The following is a 26,327-nucleotide window of genomic DNA, read 5'->3' on the forward strand; positions in this document are numbered from 1 at the left end:
AACCTGCACGGCCTCCAACATGCATTGTCATCTCCTGCCAATATGTCTTATTTCTATACCCAGCACCTTCATCATTAGATCTCTCATATTGTGACTATTCATGATATTAATTATCGGGGTTCGGACCCCGATAATTAACATTGTAACTCAATGCAAGCACCGGAGCAATTCATCATTGCTCCAGCGTAGAGACAGCTGATCCCAAAATCAGCTGTCTCCCCGAACTGTTTCACTGTTCCTTTCAGAGCAGTGAGACAAGTGCACATGTGTAACCTACAGGTCACGTATGCGCATAAGAGCCCCGTCGTCTAGAGAAGGGAGTCGGACAGGGTTGGAGGGATCCGAAAGAACCCTCTTTGCTATCCGGGACTCATTCCATAGGAAAGGAGTAGGCTGTGAGCCCGGAACCGGAGTACTTGTCATCTAAAGATGGCGAATGCTCCCGCACTCAAGTCCCGAAAATATTGTATTTTCGGAGCTTGATTAATTCTGACCCCATACTAGTGTATGGGGACAATGGCCCATTCAGCGTGAGGAAGGTAAACAGAAGATATCACAGACACCTTCTTGATGAATGGCCCGATAACTTAATTTCTACAATTGCAGGTGAAAATGTTCATTTTCCCCTGCTTTTGTAGAAATTAAGTGATGATGAATAGGCCCCTATATGATGAAACAAGGGATGCACAGGATGTTATTGTTCATTTACTCATTTAATCAGTATGTGAGGTAATATATTCCCTATCCTGCATTACCTATTATCACACAGACAGCAGGCGCGTAACCAAATGGGATAGGCCATCCCCTTCCCCAAGTTCAGTCATACATTGTGTGGCTGCACAGTGACTGGGTATGAGATCATCTTACACAGTAGCAAACTGATTGGTGGATGGTGCTGGTCATTCACAAGATGGAGTAGCTGGAGGTCTCCATACTTTAATTAGTGAATGTCTGAAACTATCCACTAATCAGAGTGCAGGCTGCTGTCACATGGCCTGTACAGTGCACAGACAGACAGCAAGACACCACAGGAGGGGCAAGTTATTTAATTGTTTCACCCTATAGATATGTGATCTAATTCCATAATAATTATACCAATAAACTTTTGGGAGTGGGCTCAGTCCAGGGGCGTATCTATAATGGGTGCAGGGTGTGCGGGGAACATGGGCCCCTGGGTCCAAGGGGGCCACGCACCGCACACCCTGCACCCATAATATTACATACCTCTCCGGAGTCCCACGTCGGTGCGCGGGTCCTTCGCTGTAAAACGACTAGACATTGTCCCGTTTTTTTGCGCATGCGCAGTACAGGGAAAATGGCCACCGCTGCAGTGCCCAGAGTCTGTAACTCCAGCGCTGGCCGCGCACAGCTCAGTGCACTGCCGGCCGCCGGGCGGAGAGGAGGGGGCCCGTGTCGGAGACTGCACACGGGCCCCCTCCTCTCTAGAAACAGCCCTGGCTCAGTCTCATAATTACTTCAGAGATCTGATTTTATATTATATTATATAGAAGGTAGATTTAAATTATATTATACTGTATTATATTATGTATATTATATTTTGCTGCTAGAGATCTACGGTCTCATTTAGCATTATTGCAGAGATTGGTAAGGAGGGGAATATTCTATATTATAATGTCATCGGAGATATGGGGCCTGATTTTGAATTACAGAGATTGAAGTATGGGGTACTCTATATTAAAATGCCAACAGAGATCTCATGAACAACCATGGCTGTGTATGAATCTAATAATTAAGACACTTTCATAGAGGAGCTGACTATAAAAACTCAAAGTTCAATATTATCATCAGCATCAATCAAGTGATTTGCTGAGTGACAGATATGAGCCCTGAGATGTATAAGTCACCCTCTTAGAATTTACCTTCTTCATCCAGCGAGAAGTCTAAACTATTCCTGCTGGGAGGTGGTGACATAATCTGTAGAGCACATCCTCAGAGGTGACCTCAGAAGAATAGAAAAGAAAATGTGTTAAAATTATACTCAACTTATATAGAGAATATACACATAAAATATAAACATGAATACGAAAACCATCAGCCTGAAACCATCTCTTCGTTCCATAACCATCTTCCAGGTGTTAGGCCATCTCGCTCCATGCAGGTGGAAGGCTGGTGTTCTGGGGATGGTCCTCCAGTTGGAGCCCACATATGAGAACCCTCTGAACAGCTCCTGGTCTATTGAGCTCAGTGGTGTTATCTGAGCCTCTGCTGCTTCCATCTCCTCGATGTTACATCCTCGGGAGCTGTGTTCAATGGTGGGCTACAGGAAGAAGAGACAAATAAACATCCATGTACTAAAATCTGATTTCAAATTCATAAAAGCTGAAAATGAAAGAAAAAAGTAAGATGTGATAGCACAGACTAGTGTAATGTGGTTCTGCTCAGTGGCCTCTCTATAAGGGTGCGGGGTGTGCAGTGCATATATTGTAGGCTGCAAAGTCTACTGGGGCCCAAACCATACCAGGGTCAAAACTAGGATTTTTCTCACCGGCGGGAAGGCAGTAATTTGGCCCCTCCCCCCCAAAAAAACAACAAAGACATTTTTTTACGTGCAATGCATGTGCACTCCTCAAAAGGGTGTGTGGTTTCATGTATTACATTACGCCACACAGTAATGCCCCCAACACATTATACCACAGTAATGTCCCTTTTACAACACATTATGCCACACTAATGCCCCTTACACATTATGCCACAGTAATGCCCCTTAAACATTAAGCCACCTTAATACCCCTTACACATTATGCCATAATAATGCCCTCTTACACATTATGCCACAATACCCACCATAATGCACCTTACACATTTATGTCCCCCTTCCTTCCCCAAAGCCTTTCACCTTGTTCCCAGGATTTGAAGCCCCTCACCCTAAAATTTGGAGCTGCACGCCGCATTGGCAAGCTTGCTTTCCAGCTAAGGATTTCGGGCCACATGCCTGCATTGGCAGGCAACCGTCTGCAGCCCTTGAGAGACAAACCACCATCATTCTAATGTGACACCGGTCACGGGCCAATCAGAACTTGCAGACCGGCAGCCACTGCTGATTTGCAGCTGGTCCACGAGCTCTGATTGGCTTTCGATTGGCGCTACATGAGAATGATTGCAGCTCTGTGTCTCTGCAGGGCAGCTGCCTGCCAGTCTTGGCGTGCGGCTCCAAACTCACACTAACAGCCAGGTGCCTAGGCCCCCGATCAGCAGCCTGTTCTCAGTGCCCCCAAGACCAGCATCAAGGGCATGTGCCCCCCTAGTAGCTGCCCTGACCATACACCCTGCACCCATGTTCAATACTCAGCTCTCCGGAGTTCCATGTTTGCAGTGGCTGGACTCAATATAATAATGTACATGAAATCACTTACTACATATGGGTGCAATGTGATTGCAGTTATTTCATTAGCTAAATAAAGCAAGTAATGCCACAGTGATCACCATGTAGATAGGCTGAGCGATGTCCTCTCATCATAAAATGATAGTTGACCTTCATCATTTTATTATATATGTAAATGACCCTTATTATCTTTAAATGCATTAATTGTGCAAAACTGCTTTTTTTCCTATACTTACTAGGTCAGGGACATGTGGTGGTGGGAGTCTAAGGGCTTCCAGCGAGACCCAATCCATACGCTGGAACAAAGGATGCTGGCGGATGTTTCCGGTGACTCCCAAACGCCTGGATGGATTTTTACACAGGAGCTGCTTAACGATGTCTTTAGCCACAGCTCCTGCCTTGTGGAACCGTCTGGGATGGAAGCGACGGGTTCCGGTAAACATTTCATTAATGATGACACCAAATGAATACCAATCCACTCCAGCGTTGTACTCCTCTCCTGCCAGCATCTACCATAGAGAGAGATATTATAGCACATTGTTGCTCTATCATTATCTACTATATGCCATGTGTCTGTGTCTCATTGGCACTAGTTCTTTGCTATTATCATCCCACTTTCAGTAGGTATTACTTTGGGCAGCATTCTATTAGCTGAGTCTTTGCCGCAAATTGCTCAAAGTGGCTAAAAACGTCACAACCGTGACTAGGAATGGTCATATAGCGCTTTCTATTGATGGTCACCTTCCATGGTGCCATCAATGATAACCATCGATGGTGCAAAACAAAACATCTATGGAAAACCATTGATGGTTTGCACCACTTGATGGCCACTGCTGCCTAGTAAATAGTGGGTCGCGGGCCAATATAAAACATGGGGTGGGACTTAGCAGGCTACCAGGGGGCGCAGCTAAGCTCCTTGTCTCTCTGTAGAAAAAAAAAACATTGAGCTCCATTGGTTCTCTGCAATTGATAGCAAAACCATCGCCCATCGGTAGTAAACCATTAATGCTTGTTAAATATCGATGGTTGATGGCCATCCTTAGCCATGTTCCACGGACAGAACTCACAGTGAATCTGCCACTCAGTGATGTCACTATGGAAGTGTGAGCAGTGTCATTGTGCAGGGCCCTTGGTATGGCACTGTCTCTGTCCCAGGCTCCTGTATTTGGCTTGCAGGGTGCCTGATCACTACAAACACACACCCTGCAGCCTGTAGAGCTGCCTGGAGTGTCGTAACACAATGAAGTCACATATTCATGGGCGGGGCTGGCACAGGGTGCCACAGAGTCCTTCCCCAGCACTGCTGTCACACATGCTTGCTCCTGGGTAGGCAGGTCAGTGATGCTCTTATTAAGAGTACAATAAAGGTGTGATGACACAGCTATGAACAGATGGAGGCCAGAATTATTATTTGGGGTAGATCAGGGACGTGTGCACATTCACTGATGATGATGATCACCAGCACTAGCGACCCACTTGTCAATGAATGATGGCGAATGCACCACTTATGCTGGCAGGACATATAGGGCCTGTTTCTGAATTGGACGCAATGCCGATGGTCACAGAGTTGGGCAATGTTTTGCTACTGCGCTTACCCAAAAATCCCTAAAACTCCTACGGCGCATGTGTTACACAGTGTGTGCGCACAAAGACACTGATGAGCTGCACACCATCAGACATTTCTAGGAGAAGTGCTTGGCATTCCTGGGTGGTGACTGGGAGGTGGCTAAACAGATGCACAGAGATGGTCTGTCTTATGGGCGTGTCAGTAACGTGTTTGTGTACATGGGTGCTCAATCACTCACGGCGAGGCCATACTTGTATAATCTGCACCTGCCATAGGGCTGGTATAAGTTTCTATGGTGTTACCGATGGTGGTGACTACAGATGCACCAGGCAGTATTACAGCATCTACATATGCCCATAGTGACGTCTCAGTCCTTGCACACACAGATGTACACCAGGGAAGGACTGTGTAGTGGCATTACATAGTATCACATACGGGCGATCACCAAAGACACAGACACGTCTGCTCCCACCTCTGACTTAGGCCCATAATGTTTTATTTGTGTGTGGTGTAACCATTTTTTTCTCCATATGGAGAGTTTTTTCTATGTTTTAGAAAAGATTTTTACAATTTATGTCTAAAAGTGATGTATACACTGTATTTTGCAGTCAAAACAAATGGCAAAAAACATTGAATAATAATGTAATAAATGTATGTTACATCTGCCAGGCGTAAGCCGGAGCATATGCTGCTGATAGTAATAATATATTATACCCCTCACCTCTGGTGCCATATATCCAGGGGTTCCAGCGTAGGCTGTGGCTGTCTGGTCACCAAAGATGTTATCGATTGCCAGTCCGAAATCAGCAATTTTCAGATGACCAGACTCTGCCATCAGGATGTTATCTGGCTTTAGGTCTCTATAAAGAAAGATTTATGATAAATGAGAACTGTTTTGTCTAGTGAGAAATATATACTGTACATGAATTACTAGTAGTATTACAGGAGTCACATTTTGCAGACAGCGCCACCTAGTGATTACAGTGATTTCAGTTCTTACTTTAAGCGTAATAAGAAAGTGCACATCACTGTGACCTGATTATGTATGAAATTGGAATTATTAGTATAATTACCGATGGATGATACCCTTAGAGTGCAGGTGTTGTACACCACATGTGATCTCAGCTGCGTAGAACCTTAAAGAGAAGAAATTATTGTAACTTGTTGACATTAGAAAAAGGTAGAAAACCTGATATCCCCACTTACCCCCTTATGTCATACACTGCCCCTGTCACATGACACCCTGTTATCACTGACACATTCTCACAACTATGCCCCCACATGATCAGCACATTGACATATATGCAAGACATTCCATGATCTAATAGGCCATATGTTAGCAGGGCTATCAAGACAATGGTGGGACCAGGTGATATATAGGGGGTGTGGTCAAATCCCCCTGAAAAAATTAGTGGAAAACACTATGTGCACCTGCAAAGGGGGGTGTTTATCCCCCTCGACAGCTGGCCCAGGCACCCTGCCAAGCCCCTCAAACAAGTCCAGGCCCCGGTAATTAGTCTCTGCTCCCCCTTCTCTCTGTGCCCCTGCATGTTATTCTATCCATACTCACATTCCACATAAAGACCAAATTAAGGTGATCAGACCGTACATTGAACATTTGCCATTCCCTGGAGAGGATGGCCCAGGTGTATGGGATGGGGGCATGTACATTAAAGTCTGCATTTTATTTAAGTCTAACTCCTTTCAATGTAATGCAGCTCAAAACTGAGTATTATTATCTTAAACAAGCTCTATTGATAAGGACAAGGTACCCCAGTAATGTTAGCTGCTGGGCCATCTAGCATCCCAGCTTTGGGTAAAGGTGTAGGGGTAGGAAATAGTAAGGGGAATTTACAAAAGGTGTACAACCCTTATACTGTCCCTATCTCTGCACACCCTGTTACAGTTCATTTCAGTACATGTCTGTTGTATTTGAGGTGCTTACGTTGCGCTGGTGATGTCCAAGCAGCCTTTCCTCTGCAGGAACTGGTATAAGTCCCCGCCACTCGCGTATTCCAGACCCAGAAATAGATGGTTCTGTTTGATTGGACATACACAATAGTCATATAATACATTTTATTAGGAGAACATGGCAACAACTCCAAGTGAGCGTACTGGCTCATAGTAACATTATTACCCAAGAAGAGATGAAACCTGCATTTATGTTAAATTTGTGAATATAAATAAAGAATTCTAACTAATGATCCTTGTCTAAAATACACTGTACCGTGGTCTGGAAGGCAAGGTGACCATGGATGAGGAAGGCACTACCAGACGCAACCTCTAGCACCCTGCGCTCCACAAACACCAGCTCCGGGTCCTTCAATAGCAGCTTTCTCTTCTTGATGACCTTCACTGCCAGTCGCTGACCAGTCAGAGAGTCCTCCGCCAGCAGGACCTACAGGTGATAGAGGCATACACACACAATCATATTTCTACTTACATTTTATTACCTCCATACGCATCCAGGTAGCTCCATATCTTTAGAGGTTAGCGGTATATTGTAAGGCCTACCCGGCTACTTTCCTGGAATGAGACTCCAGAATATTCCCAGATTAATGATGTGACTGAGGGGAATAGTGCCATTAAGTCCTGACCCCACTGCAGGGCCGCATTAAGGGGGGGCAACAGGGGCAGTTATCCCTGGGCCCCACACACAGAGGGGCCCCCACACAGGATCAGTGTGACACTGCCGAGAACAGGTGTCCAGTGACAGTGCCGCTGCATACAGCTCAGAGCGGCTCCCAAGTCTTCTTCGCACCAGCGCCACGTGACACATTACGTCCGTGACGCCGATTGGAGGACCAGGCAGTAGCTCTGCCGGGAGGAGGTCACGCCCGCACGCCATCACTCAGGTAAGTCAGCGGCAGAGGCTTTGGGGGTAGGAGGGCAGAAGGCTTAGGGGGAAGGGGGGAAGCTCCATGTGGCTTGAAGGGGCCCCCGCAATTTATGGGGCCCCCACAAGCCTTAATCTGGCCCTGCCCCACTGCTTTATGGTGATGCTTAATGACATACATGGAGTGACAATGATAATATATTCATGATGCCTCCTTTACTACAATGTCTGAGTCACACAGTTGTTACCTGAGTTATGTAACCACAGTCACATGACTTACCTTCCCAAAGCTGCCCTGGCCCAGTAGATGGCAGAAGAACAGCCTCTTGATGTATGTAGAGACTGTTTCTCCAGGAGCAGCTTCCTTAACACCACTTCCTCCTTATAGGGATAAAAAAGTGAACAATGTAACATTTACTATTCAGAGTTAGGGCTCTATTTATTATCATTAGTTTTACTAAAATTAAGTGAAAAAGGGTGTTTTCACACCCTTTTCACATTATTTTAGTTTCACCTAAAGCTACTACAGAGCAATTGGAGTAGAATTCGTAAAATTCTACTCCAACCCCTACGTATCACTTATTTTTAGTAATCAGATCCCATTTCCCATAATTGGAATGGGAAATGCAATCTGTGTGCAAGTTACTAAAAATAAATTGTGAAAAATATACCTGGGGAGGCCCTGTGATAATAACGCCACGTGGCGTTATCCAGGGTCTCCCCGGTTACCGGACTCCTGCTCCGCTCTAACATGCAGAGCAGAGCCCGGAGTCGGTCCCAGTGATCAGCTGTGTGGTCTAAACAGACCACACGCTGATACACTGCAAAAAAAAAGTAAAAAAAAAATTTACTTACCTGAGTCCAGGTACCGGTGTTCAGGGCTCCAGTGATGTCCTCCCTCCGGTCAGCTGGTCTCCCTTACTGCACTGCGGCCCGGTCATCATTCCGTTGCATGCAGTGACTGCATATGTCGTCACAGTAGCTAATGTATGCACACCCATGTAATGGCGTTCAAACGGACAGGCACGCCTGGGTTTCTCCTACCACTCCCTCGTCACCACCCCCAAACACTGACATCCCATTACTCACTCTGCGATGGCTTTCTATCTGCATGTGTAAATGCAATGCTAACCTTCACATGCGCACTGCGGTGCATACGCATGCGCAGTATGCACCATTGACCGATATGCGTATGCAGTTGCAATTGCGATCCATGCTGTTTCAGGCCCTTAGTTCCATATATGCAATGCTGGAGCTATTATGGCCAACTCGCATTGCACTCTGCATTTAAAACCAGACTCATGATCATTATCCAGCTGCATGCAGTCAGCTGTTATCATGCTTGTAATTAACTAGTTTATTTAAGGTGGTAAAAGATTATGGTTTTACAGATGCAGCAAAGTTTGTTGCAGCAAACAGAATGTATTATGCTATTTATTCATATAACCCGGGTTACTGACAGCTTAACTCAGACCCTCCAATGCATACTTGTCTACTCTCCCGGGACTCTCCCGATAATCGGGTGCTGCTCCCGGCACCCCGCAAGACTAGGCAAGTCCCCCGGAATGGCCTCCGGCACCTCGCAAACCCGCAAAAGTGGGCGGTCCGGGGGTGCGATGGCGCGATTCACACTGAATCTCGTCATCATAGCCCCGCCCCCTGCCTTATAATGCCAGTAATATTGGCATTCTAAAGTGGGGGGTGGGGCCACTATGATGCGATCGCATTTGAACGCCCCCGCTCCGCCTACCTGAACCGCCTCCATCCTCCCTGCTGGATGGACCTGGCAGCCCCCTCCCGAAGCCCCCTGCAGAAAAGTCGGTAAGTATGCTCCAACGTGACCATTCCATTAGGAATAAAATGCTCTGCTCCTGGACTTCCCTCTTAATTTATGATTGCAGACACCTGTGCTGAAACACCTATCTCATCAATTACCTAGTTCAGCACAGGTGACTGCAATCATACATTAGGTGGGACCCAAGGAGCAGAGCATTTTGTATCTAATGGAATGGGTCATGTTAACTGTGATTCAAGATATCAGAGGTAAGAGGACCCCATACATCAGAGCTTGATTGCAGCAATCGTGCAGTTTGCAATCGATTGTGTATAAAAATCTTTCCCTTTTTCAATCGATTGCAGAATTGCCAGAATCGATTGAAAAAGGGAAAGATTTATCTACACAATCAATTGCAAATTGCACGATTGCTGCAATCAATCCCTGATGTATGGGGGCCTTTAGTTGTGACAAACCATTTACTGCACTAAATCCTGCCCCATATGTAAATAACTGGATAAAACCACATACTCTTCAGCAGTAAACATGTACCTATTGTAGTCAGCTGTAAGGTGCCCATGCAGGAGAGCACAATCTCTTTCTCATAGTAATTATGCCTGCTGCCCCTTTAAATTAAGCATCCTATTTCCATAGCCATGTAACAGCACTGGGTGTGGTTATCACTATCTAGTCCCCTATGCCCGATATCCCCTAACAATGCATGATAAAAGGGAAATGCTGCATTTTCTATCTAGAAGGAGTAATCACCCCCTCCCCCCGACACATAGTGATTGCATTATGGCTGGTGGGGCAATTTAAGGCTAGGTGGTGCTAAGCAGCTGCAGAGGTGAGAGGACTGCACATGAATAACAGGTATAAATCACATACCTACAGTATAACCTAAGGCCATCAGGCTGAGGGGGAGGATATACAGATTGAGGGGACATGACAGCAGAAAACAAGCTACAGAAGGTCACTAAGGGTATATCTTCAGTTGAGCCATGGGCAGGGCCACCAACAGAAATCTTGGGGCCTGGTACACTGATATCTCTGGGGGCCCCCTTGACCCCCCTCAGCCACATATATCTCCCCTGCATTTGCCAAAACACGTGTTAAAGCTATACATTGAACAGAGATACCCCCATATATATATTAGCTATACACTGAACAGAGATACCCCCATACATATTACAGAGACAATGAGCCTTTGTCACCCCTGTATTGCCACATAATGCCAACACCACTACTGCAAGTCATATGTTGCAGAAGTAACCACTTTATCATCTATAACTTGCCCAGGACCCCACGATAGAGAGATAGAGAGATAGAGAGATAGATAGATAGATAGATATGATATAGGAGACAGATAGATAGATAGATGTGACATAGATAGAGATAAATATGATATAGGAGACATAGACAAATAGATGAGACAGATATGAGATAGATAGATAGATAGATAGATAGATAGATAGATGTGACATAGATAGAGAGATAAATATATAGGAGACATAAATAAATAGATGAGGCAGATATGAGATAGATAGATAGATAGATAGATATGATATAGGAGACAGATAGATAGATAGATAGATAGATAGATGTGACATAGATAGATAGATGCATACCTCCCAACATTCTAACTTAGCTAGGTATCTATGGAAAATGGGAAAGAGCCTCGCGACTTCCCCCATTTTCTTCACTTTGGGGGACGTGCTTGGGGAGAGCGGTTTGTGCTCTCCCCAACTTCCCCCCCACCGCGGGACACTGCGGCCCGCGGGTGGGACAGCGGGACAGTCCCAGAAAAACGGGATGTCCCACATCCAGTTGGGAGGTATGTAGATGTGATATAGATAGATAGATATGAGATAGATAGATAAAAATGAGATAGATAGATAGATAGATCGATCGATAGATACTGTAGATAGATAGCTATGAGATAGACAGATATTAGATAGATATGAGATAGATAGATAGATATGAGATAGATAGACCATTTTAAAGCCACCCTCTGCTTATACCCATTTTTTTATGTTATATATATATGGCAGTAGCAGCACAGCGTTTTTGTTTTAAATACTATCCCATAATATTCTATATGTAAATCCAATGCAAATCTAATTAAATTAATTGATTTTGCTTACCGCATCTCACAGTTAGTGTGTGTTTCAGTCAGCTGCTGCGCTGCCATTCAGTGACTGTCAGATGCTATGGACTGGTTGGGACTGCCAGCTAGGGAGGGTCAGGTCTCATACATAAGTGTCATAGATAGGATTCTGTAGTGTGGAGGGACTGGAGTGGTGGTGCTGCAGGGCTGCATATTGACAGTGCATATGGATTAGTTTTGCATTGGACACCATTACTGGGGGGGAGCTACTACTGGGGACACCATTACTGGGGGGGGGCTACTACAACTGGGGACACCATTACTAGGGGGGAGCCACTACTACTGGGGACACCATTCCTGGGGGGGAGCTACTACTACTGGGGACACCATTACTGGGGGGAGCTCCTACTACTGGGGACACCATTACTGGGGGGGACCTACTACTACTGGAGGCACCATTATTGGGGGGGAGCTACTACTACAGGGGACACCATTACTGGGGGGGAGCTACTACTACAGGGGACACCATTACTGGGGTGGAGCTACTACTACTGGGGGCACCATTACTGGGGGGAAGCTACTACTACTGGGGACACCATTACTGGGGGTGGAGCTACTACTGGGGACACCATTACTGGGGGGGCTACTACTGGGGGTACTGCATCGGGAGGGGGAACCTCTACTGGGGACTACTATTGGGGGGAAACTACTACTGGGGGCACTATATAAGGGGCTTACTACTAGGGGACCACTACTGGGGGCACTAAATAGGGAGAACCACTACAGGGGACCCTGTATAGGTGGGATCGCTGCTGGGGGCCTGCATAAGGGGGACCACTACTGGAGGCACTGAATAAGGGGAACTAATAAGGGGCTGCATAAGGGGGACCAATACTGGAGGCACTGTATAAGGGGAACTAATGGGGGGCTACTTAAGGGGGACCACTACTGGGGGTACTGTAAAAGGGGCACTACTATGGGCCTGCATAAGAGGGACCACAACTGGGGACATTGTGTACTGGGGGTACTGTATAAGGGGCACTACTGGGGTTAAGGTGCATATGGAAAGGAATGGTCAGAGTGACGATAAAGGTGTGTGTCATGTTGACATGCCCCATTTTTAAGTGTCCACGCCCATTTTTCCACCATTTTTAGCCTTCCTGGTGCTATTCTGGCTTGAATACATACTGCTTATCTTCCCAACATGCTCCTCCATCTCCATTTGGAGTTTCTATAGAGGAGTGTATAAAGAGGAGCAAAATATAAAAAAGCTCAGGGATGGGCTATATATATATATATATACTAGGGGTGTGCACCGGCCACTTTTCGTGTTTTGTGTTTTGGTTTTGGATCTGGATCTTTCTTCGTGTTTTGGATCTGGATTGGTTTTGCCAAAACCACCCTTCCGTGTTTTGGGTTCTGGGTTTTGTGTTTTGGATCTGTAGTTTTTTGAAAAAAAGCATAAAAACAGCTAAAATCACAGAATTTGTAGGTTTTTCTGCTCCTATGCTATTATTAACCTCAATAACCTTAATTTCCACTCATTTCCAGTCTATTCTGAATACCTCAAACCTCACAATAGTGTTTTTATGTCCAAAAGGTTGCACCGAGGTAGCTGGATGACTATGCGAAGCGACACGAGTGGGCGGCACAAACACGTGACCCATCTAGGCGTGAAACTGCAGTGGCAGACAGGATGGCATTGAAAAACTAGGCCCCAAACTGTACATAATGCAAAGAAAAAAAAGAGGTGCAAGATGGAATTGTCCTTGGGCCCTCCCACCCACCCTTATGTTGTATAAACAGGACATGCACACTTTAACAAACCAATCATTTCAGCGCCAGGGTCTGCCACACAACTGTGGCTGAAATGATTGGTTCGTTTGGGCCCCCACAAAACAAGCTGGCAATTTATCTGTCCCTGCACAAACTGGCTCTACGGAGGCAAGATGTCATCCTCATCCTCCTCATCCACCGATTCCTCACCCTCTTCAGTGTGTACATCCTCATCCTCACAGAGTATTAATTCGTCCCTGCTGGAACCACAGGTCCCTCTGTACGTTCTGGAGGCTGGTCTCCCTGGAAGAGTTGATAATTCATTTTATGAACATCATCTTCTCCACATTTTGTGGAAGCAACCTCCTACGCCTTTCGCTGACAAGGTTCCCGGCTGCACTAAACACTCTTTCGGAGTACACACTGGAGGGGGGGCAACTCAGGTAAAATAGAGCCAGTTTGTACAGGGACCTCCAAATTGCTTCTTTTTCCTGCCAGTACAGGTACGGACTGTCTGACATGCCTACTTGGATGCTGTCACCGATGTAATCCTTTAACAGACAGACGCACGCTTGTCGCTGCTGCTTTGAGGATTCAAGTGCGGCTACAGCCCACACAATTCACAAAGACAAAAAAGAAGAATATTTTTATTGTTTGTGTAGCACACTTTGAGGGTTACACCACCCTTTAACAGACAGACGCACGCTTGTTGCTGCTGCTTTAAGGATGCAGGTGCGGCTACAGCCCACACAATTCACAAAGACAAAAAAGAAGAATATTTTTATTGTTTGTGTAGCACACTTTGAGGGTGTCACCACCCTTTAACAGACAGACGCACGCTTGTCGCTGCTGCTTTGAGGATGCAAGTGCGGCTACATCGCACACAAGTCACAAACACATTAAAAAAATAGTTTTTTATTTTTTGGAGCACTTTGAGAGTTACACCACCCTTTAACAGACAGACGCACGCTTGTTGCTGCTGCTTTAAGGATGCAGGTGCGGCTACAGCCCACACATTTCACAAAGACCGAAAAAAAAAGAACAATATTTTAATTGTTTGTGTAGAACACTTTGAGGTGTCACCACCCTTTAACAGACAGACGCACGCTTGTCGCTGCTGCTTTAAGGATGCAGGTGCGGCTACAGCCCACACAATTCACATAGACAGAAAAAAGAAGAAGAATATTTTTATTGTTTGTGTAGCACACTTTGAGGGTGTCACCACCCTTTAACAGACAGACGAAACGCTTGTCGCTGCTGCTTTAAGGATGCAGGTGCGGCTACAGCCCACACAATTCACATAGACAGAAAAAAGAAGAAGAATATTTTTATTGTTTGTGTAGCACACTTTGAGGGTGTCACCACCCTTTAACAGACAGACGCACGCTTGTCGCTGCTGCTTTAAGGATGCAGGTGCGGCTACAGCCCACACAATTCACATAGACAGAAAAAAGAAGAAGAATATTTTTATTGTTTGTGTAGCACACTTTGAGGGTGTCACCACCCTTTAACAGACAGACGCACGCTTGTCGCTGCTGCTTTAAGGATGCAGGTGCGGCTACAGCCCACACAATTCACAAAGACAGAAAAAAGAAGAAGAATATTTTTATTGTTTGTGTAGCACACTTTGAGGGTGTCACCACCCTTTAACAGACAGACGCACGCTTGTCGCTGCTGCTTTGAGGATGCAAGTGCGGCTACATCGCACACAAGTCACAAACACATTAAAAAAATAGTTTTTTATTTTTTGGAGCACTTTGAGAGTTGCACCACCCTTTAACAGACAGACGCACGCTTGTCGCTGCTGCTTTAAGGATGCAGGTGCGGCTACAGCCCACACAATTCACAAAGACAGAAAAAAAAACAACAATATTTTAATTGTTTGTGTAGCACACTTTGAGGGTGTCACCACCCTTTAACAGACAGACGCACGCTTGTCGCTGCTGCTTTGAGGATGCAGGTGGAATCTAGACGGGATTTGGAACCGAGGACACACTACCTCCATCAATTGTCTAAATCCCACTGCACTAATGTCGGATACCGGACGCACGTCTAACACCAACATAGCAGTCAAGGCCTCAGTTATACGTTTTGCTTCAGGATGACTGCTGTCGTACTTCATCCTCATCGCTAGGGACTGTTGGAGGGTCAATTGTTTAGTAAAAGTAGTGATGTTCCTACTTCCTCTCTGGGATGATGAACAACTCCCAGCAGCAGCAACAGCACTAGGAGGAAGTGGTTCTTGATCTTTCCCTATTTTATTTTTATCGGAGAAAGTTTGGTCCTCCATTTATGTTATATTGATATATACGTGCGGCTAAAGCGCACACAAACACAGAAAATATTTTTTTATTTTTGCTGGAGAGTAGTGCACTTTGTGGGTTACACCACCCTTTAAGAAATGAGCCAGCCAGCTCTTTACTTATGGGACACAGGCGCACGCTTGGCGCTGCTCCTTTGATGATGCACGTGCAGCCACAGTGCACACAAGTCACAAACACAGAAAATATATATTTTTTTGGTTTGGAGTGTACTTTGGGGGTTACAGAACCCTTTAACGGTCAAGCCTGCCGGCCCTTTACTTATGACACAGGCGCACGCTTGGCACTACTTTGTTGATGCACGTGCGGCTACTGCGCACACAATTCACAAACACAGAAAATAATTTTTTTTTTGGTTTGGACTGGAGAGTACTTTCGGGGGTTACAGCACCCTTTAACGGTCTAGCCAGCCGGCCCTTTACTTATGACACAGGTGCACGCTTGGCACTACTTTGTTGATACACGTGCGGCTACTGCGCACACAATTCACAAACACAGAAAATAATTTTTTTTTTGGTTTGGACTGGAGTGTACTTTGGGGGTTACAGCACCCTTTAACGGTCAAGCCAGCCGGCCCTTTACTTATGACACAGGCGCACGCTTGGCACTACTTTGTTGATGCACATGCGGCTACTGCACACACAATTCACAAACACAGAAAATAATTTTTTTTTTGGTTTGGACTGGAGTGTACTTTGGGGGTTACAGCACCCTTTAACGGTCAAGCCAGCCGGCCATTTACTTATGACACAGGCGCACGCTTGGCACTACTTTGTTGATGCACGTGCGGCTACTGCGCACACAATTCACAAACACAGAAAATAATTTTTTTTTTGGTTTGGACTGGAGTGTACTTTCGGGGGTTACAGCACCCTTAACGGTCAAGCCAGCTGGCCCTTTACTTATGACACAGGCGCATGCTTGGCACTACTTTGTTGATGCACGTGCGGCTACTGCGCACACAATTCACAAACACAGAAAATAATTTTTTTTTTGGTTTGGACTGGAGTGTACTTTCGGGGGTTACAGCACCCTTAACGGTCAAGCCAGCTGGCCCTTTACTTATGACACAGGCGCACGCTTGGCACTACTTTGTTGATGCACGTGCGGCTACTGCGCACACAATTCACAAACACAGAAAATATATTATTTTTTTAGCACTTGGGGGGAGCACCCCTGATGGACAGAGCACCCCCTGGACAACACTACAGCACCCCTTTAGGACTGGGACACTGCACAGGACTTTGGAGTGGACACAGCCCCTATGGAGAACTGACTGCACAACACAGTCCAGCCAGCCCCTATGGACTTTGAAGTAGTGGACACAGCCCCTATTAACAACAGCAGCACAGCACAACACAGCCAGCCCCTATGGACTTTGAAGTAGTGGACAACAGCAGCACTACACTACACTACACAGCCCTAACTCCCACCCTCCCTCTTCACTGTCCACAGCCGAGTGAGAAAATGGCGCCGACGCGGGTACCTTATATAGGATCCAAAACCCGCGAGACTCGGAAGGCGGGATGATGACGTTTTGCCTCGATTTCAGATCCGAGTCAGGCGGGAAAAGTCGAGCCTGATTCGGATCGGACTCGGATCGGGGGGGTTCGGATTTCAGAAATCCGAACCCGCTCACCCCTAATATATACATATATCTATATAAGCATTTTTTACAAATCTGTGTCATTATACTGCTTGGAACGGCTACAGGGACTGATTGTACAAGATCCCTCTATCCTGGTTGTTTTCAGGCTGAAAGGAGGATTTTTCTTCATATGACGCTATTCTGAGATGATACTATATAAAATAAGCATCTACACCTTTATTTAATGTTTTGATGCTTGATGAGTTGCAAAAATGTTAAAGAGCTGTAGGGAGCAATGGCTTCTGCTCTACAGTGTGATACTGTGCAAGCTGGTATTAATGGAGAAGATAATTGCGTTATCTTCTCTGGTAACACTTTGCTGTATAGTGGGAATAGTACTGAAAAATGTGGTAACACTCATATCCGCATTGTTTAGTAGAAATGTGTTTGCTGAATAGAGCCCCAACTGTGATATTTTTAGGAAAAGCAACAGAGATCATTATCCGAGGTAAAAAAAGACTAATAACAGACAGTCCCAGGTAGTCCCTTGAACAGCAAAGTACATTTTTGTATTTATTAATGCATGTTTATCCATATAAATTAAGGTTTTTTATTGATTAATGCACATTTCATCACTGTAGTTCTCTTTCATAGAATATATGAAACTCTTTTTCTTTATATACTACACTTTAGCATTAAGCAAGTTCTTGTTGGAATTACCACAACCCCACTAATGGCAGTATATCACCTCACTAGTGGTTGGCCTTACCCCTAAGTGGGACCCATGATTACATTCCCTTTAGGGGCAGTAGATGTAGTCTTGGACCATGCTAACTTGAGCAAACAGTTAGAGACCCAAGAGATGGAAAATAACAGATAAAGAAGACTTATAGCCAAATTAAACACATATTTCTAATTATATTCATAATTTCAGCCGCAAATCCTCATATTGTTATACTGCATGTGATGGGCATAAATGACTACCTCAGATAATATTGAATAATTACTTCATAAAGGTTATCATATTTACCACCAGTTCCACTTTTTATAAAGGCAAAAGGTACATAATTTGTCAGATGTGTGATTCTCATAGGAAATGGGTGTGGTAATTGTGGATAATGGGAGATGTCTAAACTGTCCAGATTGTTTTTGTTGTTTTCTTGTAAGGTTTGTATTATTCCAAGTCTACTGGTTGTCATGTCTTATATATTGATATGGCCATACCTGCTCGTTCCTGTCTCCTTCTAGAGTCACCAAAGTGAATGACCTCCCCAGATGTTTTCCTTCTCTTCCTGTCTGCAATCATTCCACTGTCTATGCCAATTTCTTCTATCTGATCCTCTCTCTTCCTCCTCTTATCACTCTTTTGGTTGGTATAATCCATAGAAAAACTTTTCTGGCTCCCATCATCAGAGCTGTTTTTCACATGCAGGCACTTCTTTCTTCCTTTCTTGGGAGACTTGGTGGAAATCCTCTTTTTGGCCTTCTTGATGGCCCAAGACTCCTCCAAACTGTCAGATATCTGTCTTTTCTTCAAAGCCATCATCTTCTTTCTTCTCTTGTAAATAGAAAACTCCTCATCCTCTGAGCTCCTGGCTTCCTCCAGATGTGACGCCATCCTGCCAACAGTCCAACTGTCTCTGACTCCCAACTGCCACTCAGAGTTTTGAAAGTAAACAGCAGCAGGTGATCATGTGACAGCAGCATGGCAGCTGATGATGGCACCAGCTATGCTTTACCAGACAGCCCACCACCAAATCAGGGTAATTAAAAAAAAAAAACATTAATTCATATACATTTTTGAGCTTGGAAGAGGGCCTCATTGGTAAAAAACAAGAATGCTCTCTATAATGAATATCACTAGGATACTATCTTTATTTGACTGTCACATTCTGTATTGTATATCGTTCACTAGAATGTTCCATGTATTGTTTTTCAGCCACTAGGATGCTTTATGTATTATGATCTTTGTATTGTATGGTACTCATTATGATGCAGTCTGTATGGTATGTTAATCATTAAGATGCACTCTGTATTGTATATAAGTGGTCACTAGTGGTCATACACAATATAATTACAATACAGTACAATACAATAAACTCTAGTGACCAATGTATTAGTCACTAGTATAATATGCTTCTAACATTCAAAATAGTATAATATATGCTTTGCCTTACTCACAATACAGTTTGAATGGTGCATTCATTAGAGTATTTTTGTTTAATTCAAACAAAAAAAGCATTCATTGAATTGTTGATGCTAGTGATTGAACTCCACAGTACAGCAAGGACCTCCCAGGCTCTGCTATTATTACCTCAATGCTAATCTTGGAATTGCCACAACTGCTGGATTAGGTGAACTAGTAATTTAATCAATGCTGTACTCCACCCACTGGTGTGCTGACTCCAGCGCAAGGCAGTGCAGTACTTGTGTCCTAGCTCCATCTGCTGTGACAGGTTCCACCTGCAGTTGCTGATATTCTGCCTACCAAGTTGCATAAGTCTCACTTACCACTGATGTAGCTAGGACTAAGAGGTGTGCTAACATCACATTATTTTGTGTTGGCCACACCTACAGTTGCTGTTACTCTGCCTACCATGTTGCACTGATGTGGCTAGGAGAGGTGTGCTAACTCAACATTCTTTTGTGTTGGCCATACCTACCCTTATTATTTCCCACCTAAATAGGGTACTTTCAGAATAGAATTTTTTTCAGCGCCACATTCATTTCCCAATCTACTCCCGTACATACGTTTTTCTTACCAATATTAAAGTAAAGATATTAAAATGAAGATGTTAGAACTCACTGATTATAAGAAATGACATCAGACATCACTAATATACTGAATATATTAACATTACTTGTGTCTTATATAGTAATACTTAACAATTTTCAAATATGTTTTATTTTACATGTAGGTAGAGTATTTGTGGACAAAATTATCAAAAAAATTCTTCAAATCATTTGTAGTGTTTAGTTAATAAATTACATTAGAATTAGTATTTTTAATCAGTTTTTGCCTTTGACTTTTATGATGTATCTTCTGTTGTAAATTAAATACTTGTTTATTTATGTAAGCCATGTGAAATACTCACAAGCATGGGTTTGCACGATGGAGGTAAGGTGGGTGCTGGTCATTGAAATTAACACATAACAGTAGTAGATACAGTATTTCATTGTTGCATGTTCACAAAATCTGATTTTGTTTTATTATTGTATTATTAATTAGCAATTTTTTGCTGTCATTGAAATGTTGGGTTTCTTATGTAATAAAAAATTACTTAACAATTATAATTAGAGTTACAGCATATTTTTGGTTATTAATCTTCCTCTGGTCTTCATCTGGATGTCCTCTGTTTTAAAGCATAAGGGGACAGAACAATCTGTAGTCAAACATCATAATGTTTACAGCAACACAGAGTATTTCAGGACAGGAATGTGTGGATCTTGTTGGAGGCAGTGTGGTATCCACTAGTGTTATTGTGTACTTAGAGGTGTGAGTACAAAGTACCCAAGCCTGGGCCTTTCTGTGGGCCTGTGGTTCTGGGGAGAAAATGAACAGACCACAAAGATGTTGCGATCACACACCGATGCATTTGTGGTGTCACACACATGCTATAAGAGCCTGCCCTCTTTCCCCATTATTAGGGCCTGCCTGAGCTCCTGACAGCACTGTGTTTAAGTGAGTATAGGGTTAGATTTGGCTGGGGTAGTGTCATAATGTGAGGCAGGGCCGTAACTAGGGTAGTGCGGCCGATGCCGTGGCACAGGGCACCGCAGGACAGGGGGCGCTGTTCGGGCCTGTCAATTTTCTGTTTATTATCATTCTCACCTGTAGCTTCCTCTTATTTTATCCCCAGCATCTTCTGGACTCTCCTATCTTTTCCCTGGCCCTTCCCCGTGAGGCCATGCCCTTTTTTCGGGTGCGTTATGTCCCTATTCGAAAAATACGGGGGCGCCATTGATCTTTCTGGCACAGGGCACCAAAAAGTCTAGTTACAGCTCTGATGTGAGGAGTCAAACCAGAAAGTCACAGATTGAGGAAGGAGCATTGTCCTCCATAATGATGTGAGCATCATATCAATCTGATTTGAGAGGAGTGTTATAGGAAGCCAACTCCATTGCGAATATCACATTTCTAAATAAAACCAATATTATTCAAATGTGTTTTGAGTAAACCAGTCATGGTATGTGCATGAATATTAAAAAACACTTACAATAAATAATAAGCACAGTATTGGTAGGACTGTGACCCTATTGCTAGGACTACACACTGAGACTACTGTATGTGTACCGGAACGATACAGGTCGACATATCATATTCAGGGTACACATTAGAACAATGGAATGAACGATGGAACAATCCCTCGTTCCGTCCTTCATTAACACGCATGGAGCAGCAAGCGATATCATCAGGTTTGATATGCAGCACATCAAATCTGATGATGACACTTGCGACCATGGGAGGGGGTATTTCGTGCATACATACTGCACGATATGCACGCTAAGATGTTACAATTTGGCCAAATCCCAACGAAATCATCTCAGTGTGTACCCACCTTTAGTCAATCTTTAGCATATATAATTACTCCAAGTACATTCTAATATGTTAACATGGGGGCCATTTACAAACCAATATTAACTCATACTGGCGTCTCTCATCCCCACGCATTACTTGCTCCCATTCACAGTTACAGGACTTTCTTCGGGCAGCACCCACTCTATGGAATGGCTTACCACGCACAATAAGACTTACATCTAGTCTCCAATCCTTCAAGCGTTTCCTGAAAACCCACCTCTTCAGAGCTTATCAGATTCCAGAACCGCCCACATAACCTTCATAGCTTCCATGTCTAATTACATCCCCTTTCACAGTCCACACATAACCTCACACACTGTCTTTCTTTTACATCCTCCTGATATTTGGCCAACATTCCTGTGTGACTGGATCATGCAGCCCACCAAGAAACTGCATTCTGGCCAGACCAAATTGCAATATATAGCACCTATCCTTGTGTATCAACGCCTATTTCCTTATAGACTGTAAGCTTGCGAGCAGAGCCTTCCTACCTATATATCTGTCTGTTATTACCCAGTTTTGTTCTATTAATATTCCAATTGTAAAGCACAACGGAATATGCTGCGCTATGTAAGAAACTGTTAATAAATAATAATACTATATTTGGATGAGAATGTTTATTTTGCATATTTTAAATAAATATTTGAATTACTTAAAAAAATCCAAAAAATACAATGTTAATCTCTAAAAAAAAAAAAAGTATTTTCCATATTATAATTTTAGTTTGCATAGCTAAATTGTATCTTTTGTAAATAACATATTTTACTCAGCATGTGAATTGTTACAAAGTAGTATAATAATTGATATCACATTCGCTTAAGAGTGGAAATGTAACAAATGATTCATATCATATCATCTAGCAGTGTGGGAGTTTAGCCCAGTAGGGCTTATACGTATAGTTATGTGTAAAATTGATTCTGCTCAACTTGTCCTGATTTCATCCCACTTACTGTATGTGATCAACAAAAATATGTTTTCTACATTACAGTACGTTTGGAAAAATCCCTTTAAGGACTATTGGAAAAAACTGACAAGAAGAGTGCAACAAAACTCGTTGTCATGGATACCAGTGACCTATTATCCGATAAGACTGGGTTTTCTATGCAGTACATTTTAATATATCACAGTGGGCTGATTTATTCGTTTCACCCGTGTACAGAATGTTAAACAAGGTACTTGATCAAAGTTTGTTATTCAGATACAATTTCATTTCTCTGTTGGTGATCAGTAATTCATAGAAACTGATGAAATTACATTTTAATAGATATAGGTCCAGGGCAAAATGGCTGCTGTGGGGAATTGCTTAATGTAGATTATTGGATGACTTTGAAAAGCTAACTTTGCTGTATAAACATGACTCAATACTCATATAGATAACATTGTAAAAAGTGTATAAATGTATTATAGTAAGGTGTAACTGTTATTCTAGTGAGACAGTATTTGAATGAAAATGTTCCTAAATTATTTACCCGAGGCCCAATTTATCAATGAGTTGTATTCTTGTTATCACTCATTACTAATCTTAAATGGTGCTCCAACCAATCAGCTCCTAACTATCATGTGTTTGAAAAATGACAGTTAGGAGCTGATTGGTTGGAGCACCATTTAAGATTAGTAACGACCAACGAGTGATAATCTGGACCTAAAGAAGTTAGAAAATTTCACAGTAGTACTTGTTGACCACCAAAGTTGTTTTTTTTGTATACAGTAAATTGTTCATTATTGTTCATTATTGAAAGTATTAAGATATTACAATAAGACTGAAAGAACAACAGTAAAAGTCTATTAATTCAAATACAAAATAATAGAAAAGTATAATATAAAATGTTTAAAAGTAAAATAAAAAAGTCTTATCCAAGAATTATGGTCTTTGTCTTATTCAAATATCAATCGAAGGACAATGTAATTAAAAATATATTTTTTAGAATAAACAAAAACAAAACAACATAAACAACGTAAAGCGGAAGAACAAAGAAAGAGGAGGGGGGGTGGATAAGTGTACGGTACAGTCAGGATACAAAAGTGCAGGTTTCAAAATTGGAATGGATATGAAAGGTGAAGTGACCCCTTGCACGTGACACAACTATTTTATTTTTTGTAATCAAGCCACAAACACCATATACTAACAAAGGGCCTGCTTCATTACCGATCGCAACTGCGATTATGCACACAATCGGCCAATTGTTGTTATGCGCATGCATATGCATCGCAGTGCGCGAAGGCTTCACTGCGAACGGACTGCGATTACACTGACTACACAGACCCATTGCAGAGTGATTGACAGGAAGTGATCGTTTGGGGGTGGCGACAGGGGGATGGCAGCGAAATGCAGACGTGCCAGTGCATTTGAACGCCGTTACAGGGACGTGCATAACTTAGCACCCGCGATGCCATTTGCAGTTTGGGCTTTCACTGCGTATGATGAGGTTATCAATTTCTGAGCAAGGTCAGACCTTGTGCAAGTGTGTGTGAGGCTGCGATGGTACTCAATGTTTCGTAGACATGCAAAGTATTACGGATGTGTGTAAGGTAAAGTGGGCATCAGATTGCAGTTATTTTGGCAGTGAGACTACGTGCGTAATCGCAGTTGCGATCGCAATAGCGATCTGTAAGAATCAGGCCCAAAGTCCTTATAATGATCTCTGTATGACATTGTGATGTTGTTCATGTTATTAAAAAAATCTTTGTTTTCTTTTGTTTTTTTAGGAGGGAACCAATTTTGTCAACACTTCTGTCTGATTACATGTTTGTGGGCTTTCCATTCAGTAACCTTGGCAGTGCCAAGAATATTATTGTGGTTTAAGTAATTGTTTATAGCCAAATCAAGTTGACCTTTATAGGAAGAGTCTTGTAAGTTGTAACAATATTTATTCACTCTTTAAAACATGAATTAGATGTAAGGTGGCCCAGAGGCACAGTTAGAAAACTAGGGGCATTTCCTGACCAAGTGATTTGGCTGATTTGAAATTATTTAAGGCAACAAATATGTCTATGTCTAAGGAAGAGATAATCTATCCTGGAGTACGCTGCATATGGATAGGAAGAGGAGTAGTCATGGTTCCCCGGATGTAAAAGTATCCAGGTATTGGCTTGCACCAATCCCAATGTGAAGGTACAAATATTCTGTTAGAGGAATCAGTTAAAGTGTTCTGAGCCCAATTGAGGTCTCCAACCAAGACTGTAATTCTCTTCAAGAGAGGCTCAATGTCTTTATCACCTTAATGATAAAGGGCCTGATTCAGAGCCGCTCGTAAGCGGCCTCTCGTTCGCTCCGAGTGATGTTTGCCCAACTGCGCATGCGTACGGATCGTTATACGCATGCGTGAACCAGTCAGTGCGGTCGAAATTCATGTGCTCGCAAAATAGCGAATGCCTGATAATTTGAGTGACAGAAAGAGGCGTATGTGGGTGGTAACAGGGGTAGGTGCTTGAAAACGGGGAGTGGAGATCAGAACGCAGGCGTGCTTAAAGGTCAAAACGGGCGTTTTATGGGTGTGCATAATTAAAAAAGCAGCGTCATTGACCACGTCACTGGGTTATTTTATAGCCAGAACTGCTCGCAAGATTGTGGTAGCAAAAACCAACCACAAGAATAGCGAGCAGTTCATACGCTGGTCGATGTACTCGATTAATCTAATAAATAGCGGACATGACATAGGATGCGAGGGCCAGGGGGCGTAGTTTCCAAAAAACGACCACAAGTTTTGTTCGCTCGTTCAGACCTAGAGGCGTGAACAGACCGCAAAGAGCGAACGGTTCATTTGAATAGCCACCCCTATTTTCTGGATGAGCGAGTGCTAATTGCGTCCGGCTCTGAATCAGGCCCAAACTCTGATTGACCCAGGACAAAGAGATATGAGAACATCTGATCAAATACTTTTCCTGTAATGTGGAGACCTTTGCCAACCATTGAGGGCATGGTGTGTGATATTGGTCTAAAATAGTCCATTGGAAAACAAAATCACTACACTTTTAGCCTTTCCCTAGGGTTGAGTGGGGAGGGCTATAGTGTGTTAGCTTTCCCCCTAATAAGTGGATGGAAAGGGATGGAGAGAGGGGTAATGGTAGAGTAGCAGTTTAGGGGCAGGCGTCCCTGACCCCTAAATAAAGTCACAAGTCCGGGGTAGGTGGATATTTCTTAAATAGCAAATGTTAGTCAATGTTGGAGAGACATCAGCTGTCTTCAGTGTTCCGTATCCAGCGTCCTCTTCTTGGTAGTATTCCGGACCTAGATACCGGTGTGCGTGCACCGCGCTACTGCCAGCTTGGTCCCCGCAGTGTACGCCGGAACCTAGGTCACTTCCGGCTGCGTGGCATCAATGGGCGCCGCGAACCTGAAAGACCCCGGTCCCGGTGTTACCGCGTGCTTGACTCAACCATTGGTGAGACTGGTGCATGTTCTTCCGCGCTGTTTCCGGCTTGGTCTCCGCAGTGTA

At 43.6% G+C, this 26,327-nt stretch overlaps 2 protein-coding genes across 3 annotated transcripts in view; one reads left to right on the forward strand and one right to left on the reverse strand.

Annotated features, from left to right (window-relative positions):
- Nucleotides 1-23,409, forward strand: part of LOC148518360 (tyrosine-protein kinase Mer-like) — a 55,931-nt gene extending 32,522 nt beyond the window's left edge. The window contains exons 5-6 of one of the 2 annotated variants that reach the window (XM_088477591.1): nt 18,882-19,075; nt 22,880-23,409. In XM_088477591.1, coding sequence (XP_088333717.1) covers nt 18,882-18,982 — 101 coding nt within the window. In that variant the 3' untranslated portion in view covers nt 18,983-19,075; nt 22,880-23,409. The remainder of the gene's footprint in view (nt 1-18,881; nt 19,076-22,879) is intronic. The other variant, XM_088477593.1, reaches the window with a different exon arrangement.
- Nucleotides 2,000-18,855, reverse strand: LOC148518361 (protein kinase C delta type-like). Its single transcript, XM_088477433.1, has 8 exons — nt 18,537-18,855; nt 8,027-8,127; nt 7,138-7,308; nt 6,856-6,947; nt 5,984-6,046; nt 5,632-5,770; nt 3,580-3,852; nt 2,000-2,278 (listed from the first exon to the last, which is right to left on the reverse strand). The coding sequence occupies exons 1-8, from the start codon at nt 18,853-18,855 to the stop codon at nt 2,000-2,002; spliced, it is 1,437 nt and encodes a 478-aa protein (XP_088333559.1).
- Nucleotides 23,410-26,327: the final 2,918 nt, after the last annotated feature.

Source organism: Taudactylus pleione, unplaced genomic scaffold (assembly GCF_031769625.1).
Source record: "Taudactylus pleione unplaced genomic scaffold, aTauple2 ptg000201l, whole genome shotgun sequence".
NCBI classification, from domain to species: Eukaryota; Metazoa; Chordata; class Amphibia; order Anura; family Myobatrachidae; genus Taudactylus; species Taudactylus pleione.

What these genes read in the sequence shown, in the direction of transcription:
- LOC148518361 (XM_088477433.1), bottom strand. Translation starts at nt 18,855, where the DNA reads ATGGCTTTGAAGAAAAGACAGATATCTGACAGTTTGGAGGAGTCTTGG. An exon ending in AAGGAGACAGGAACGAGCAG is followed by an intron (nt 8,128 to 18,536) that starts GTATGGCCATAT and finishes TATCCCTATAAG; the next exon opens with GAGGAAGTGGTGTTAAGGAA. An exon ending in GCCAGGGCAGCTTTGGGAAG is followed by an intron (nt 7,309 to 8,026) that starts GTAAGTCATGTG and finishes TATCACCTGTAG; the next exon opens with GTCCTGCTGGCGGAGGACTC.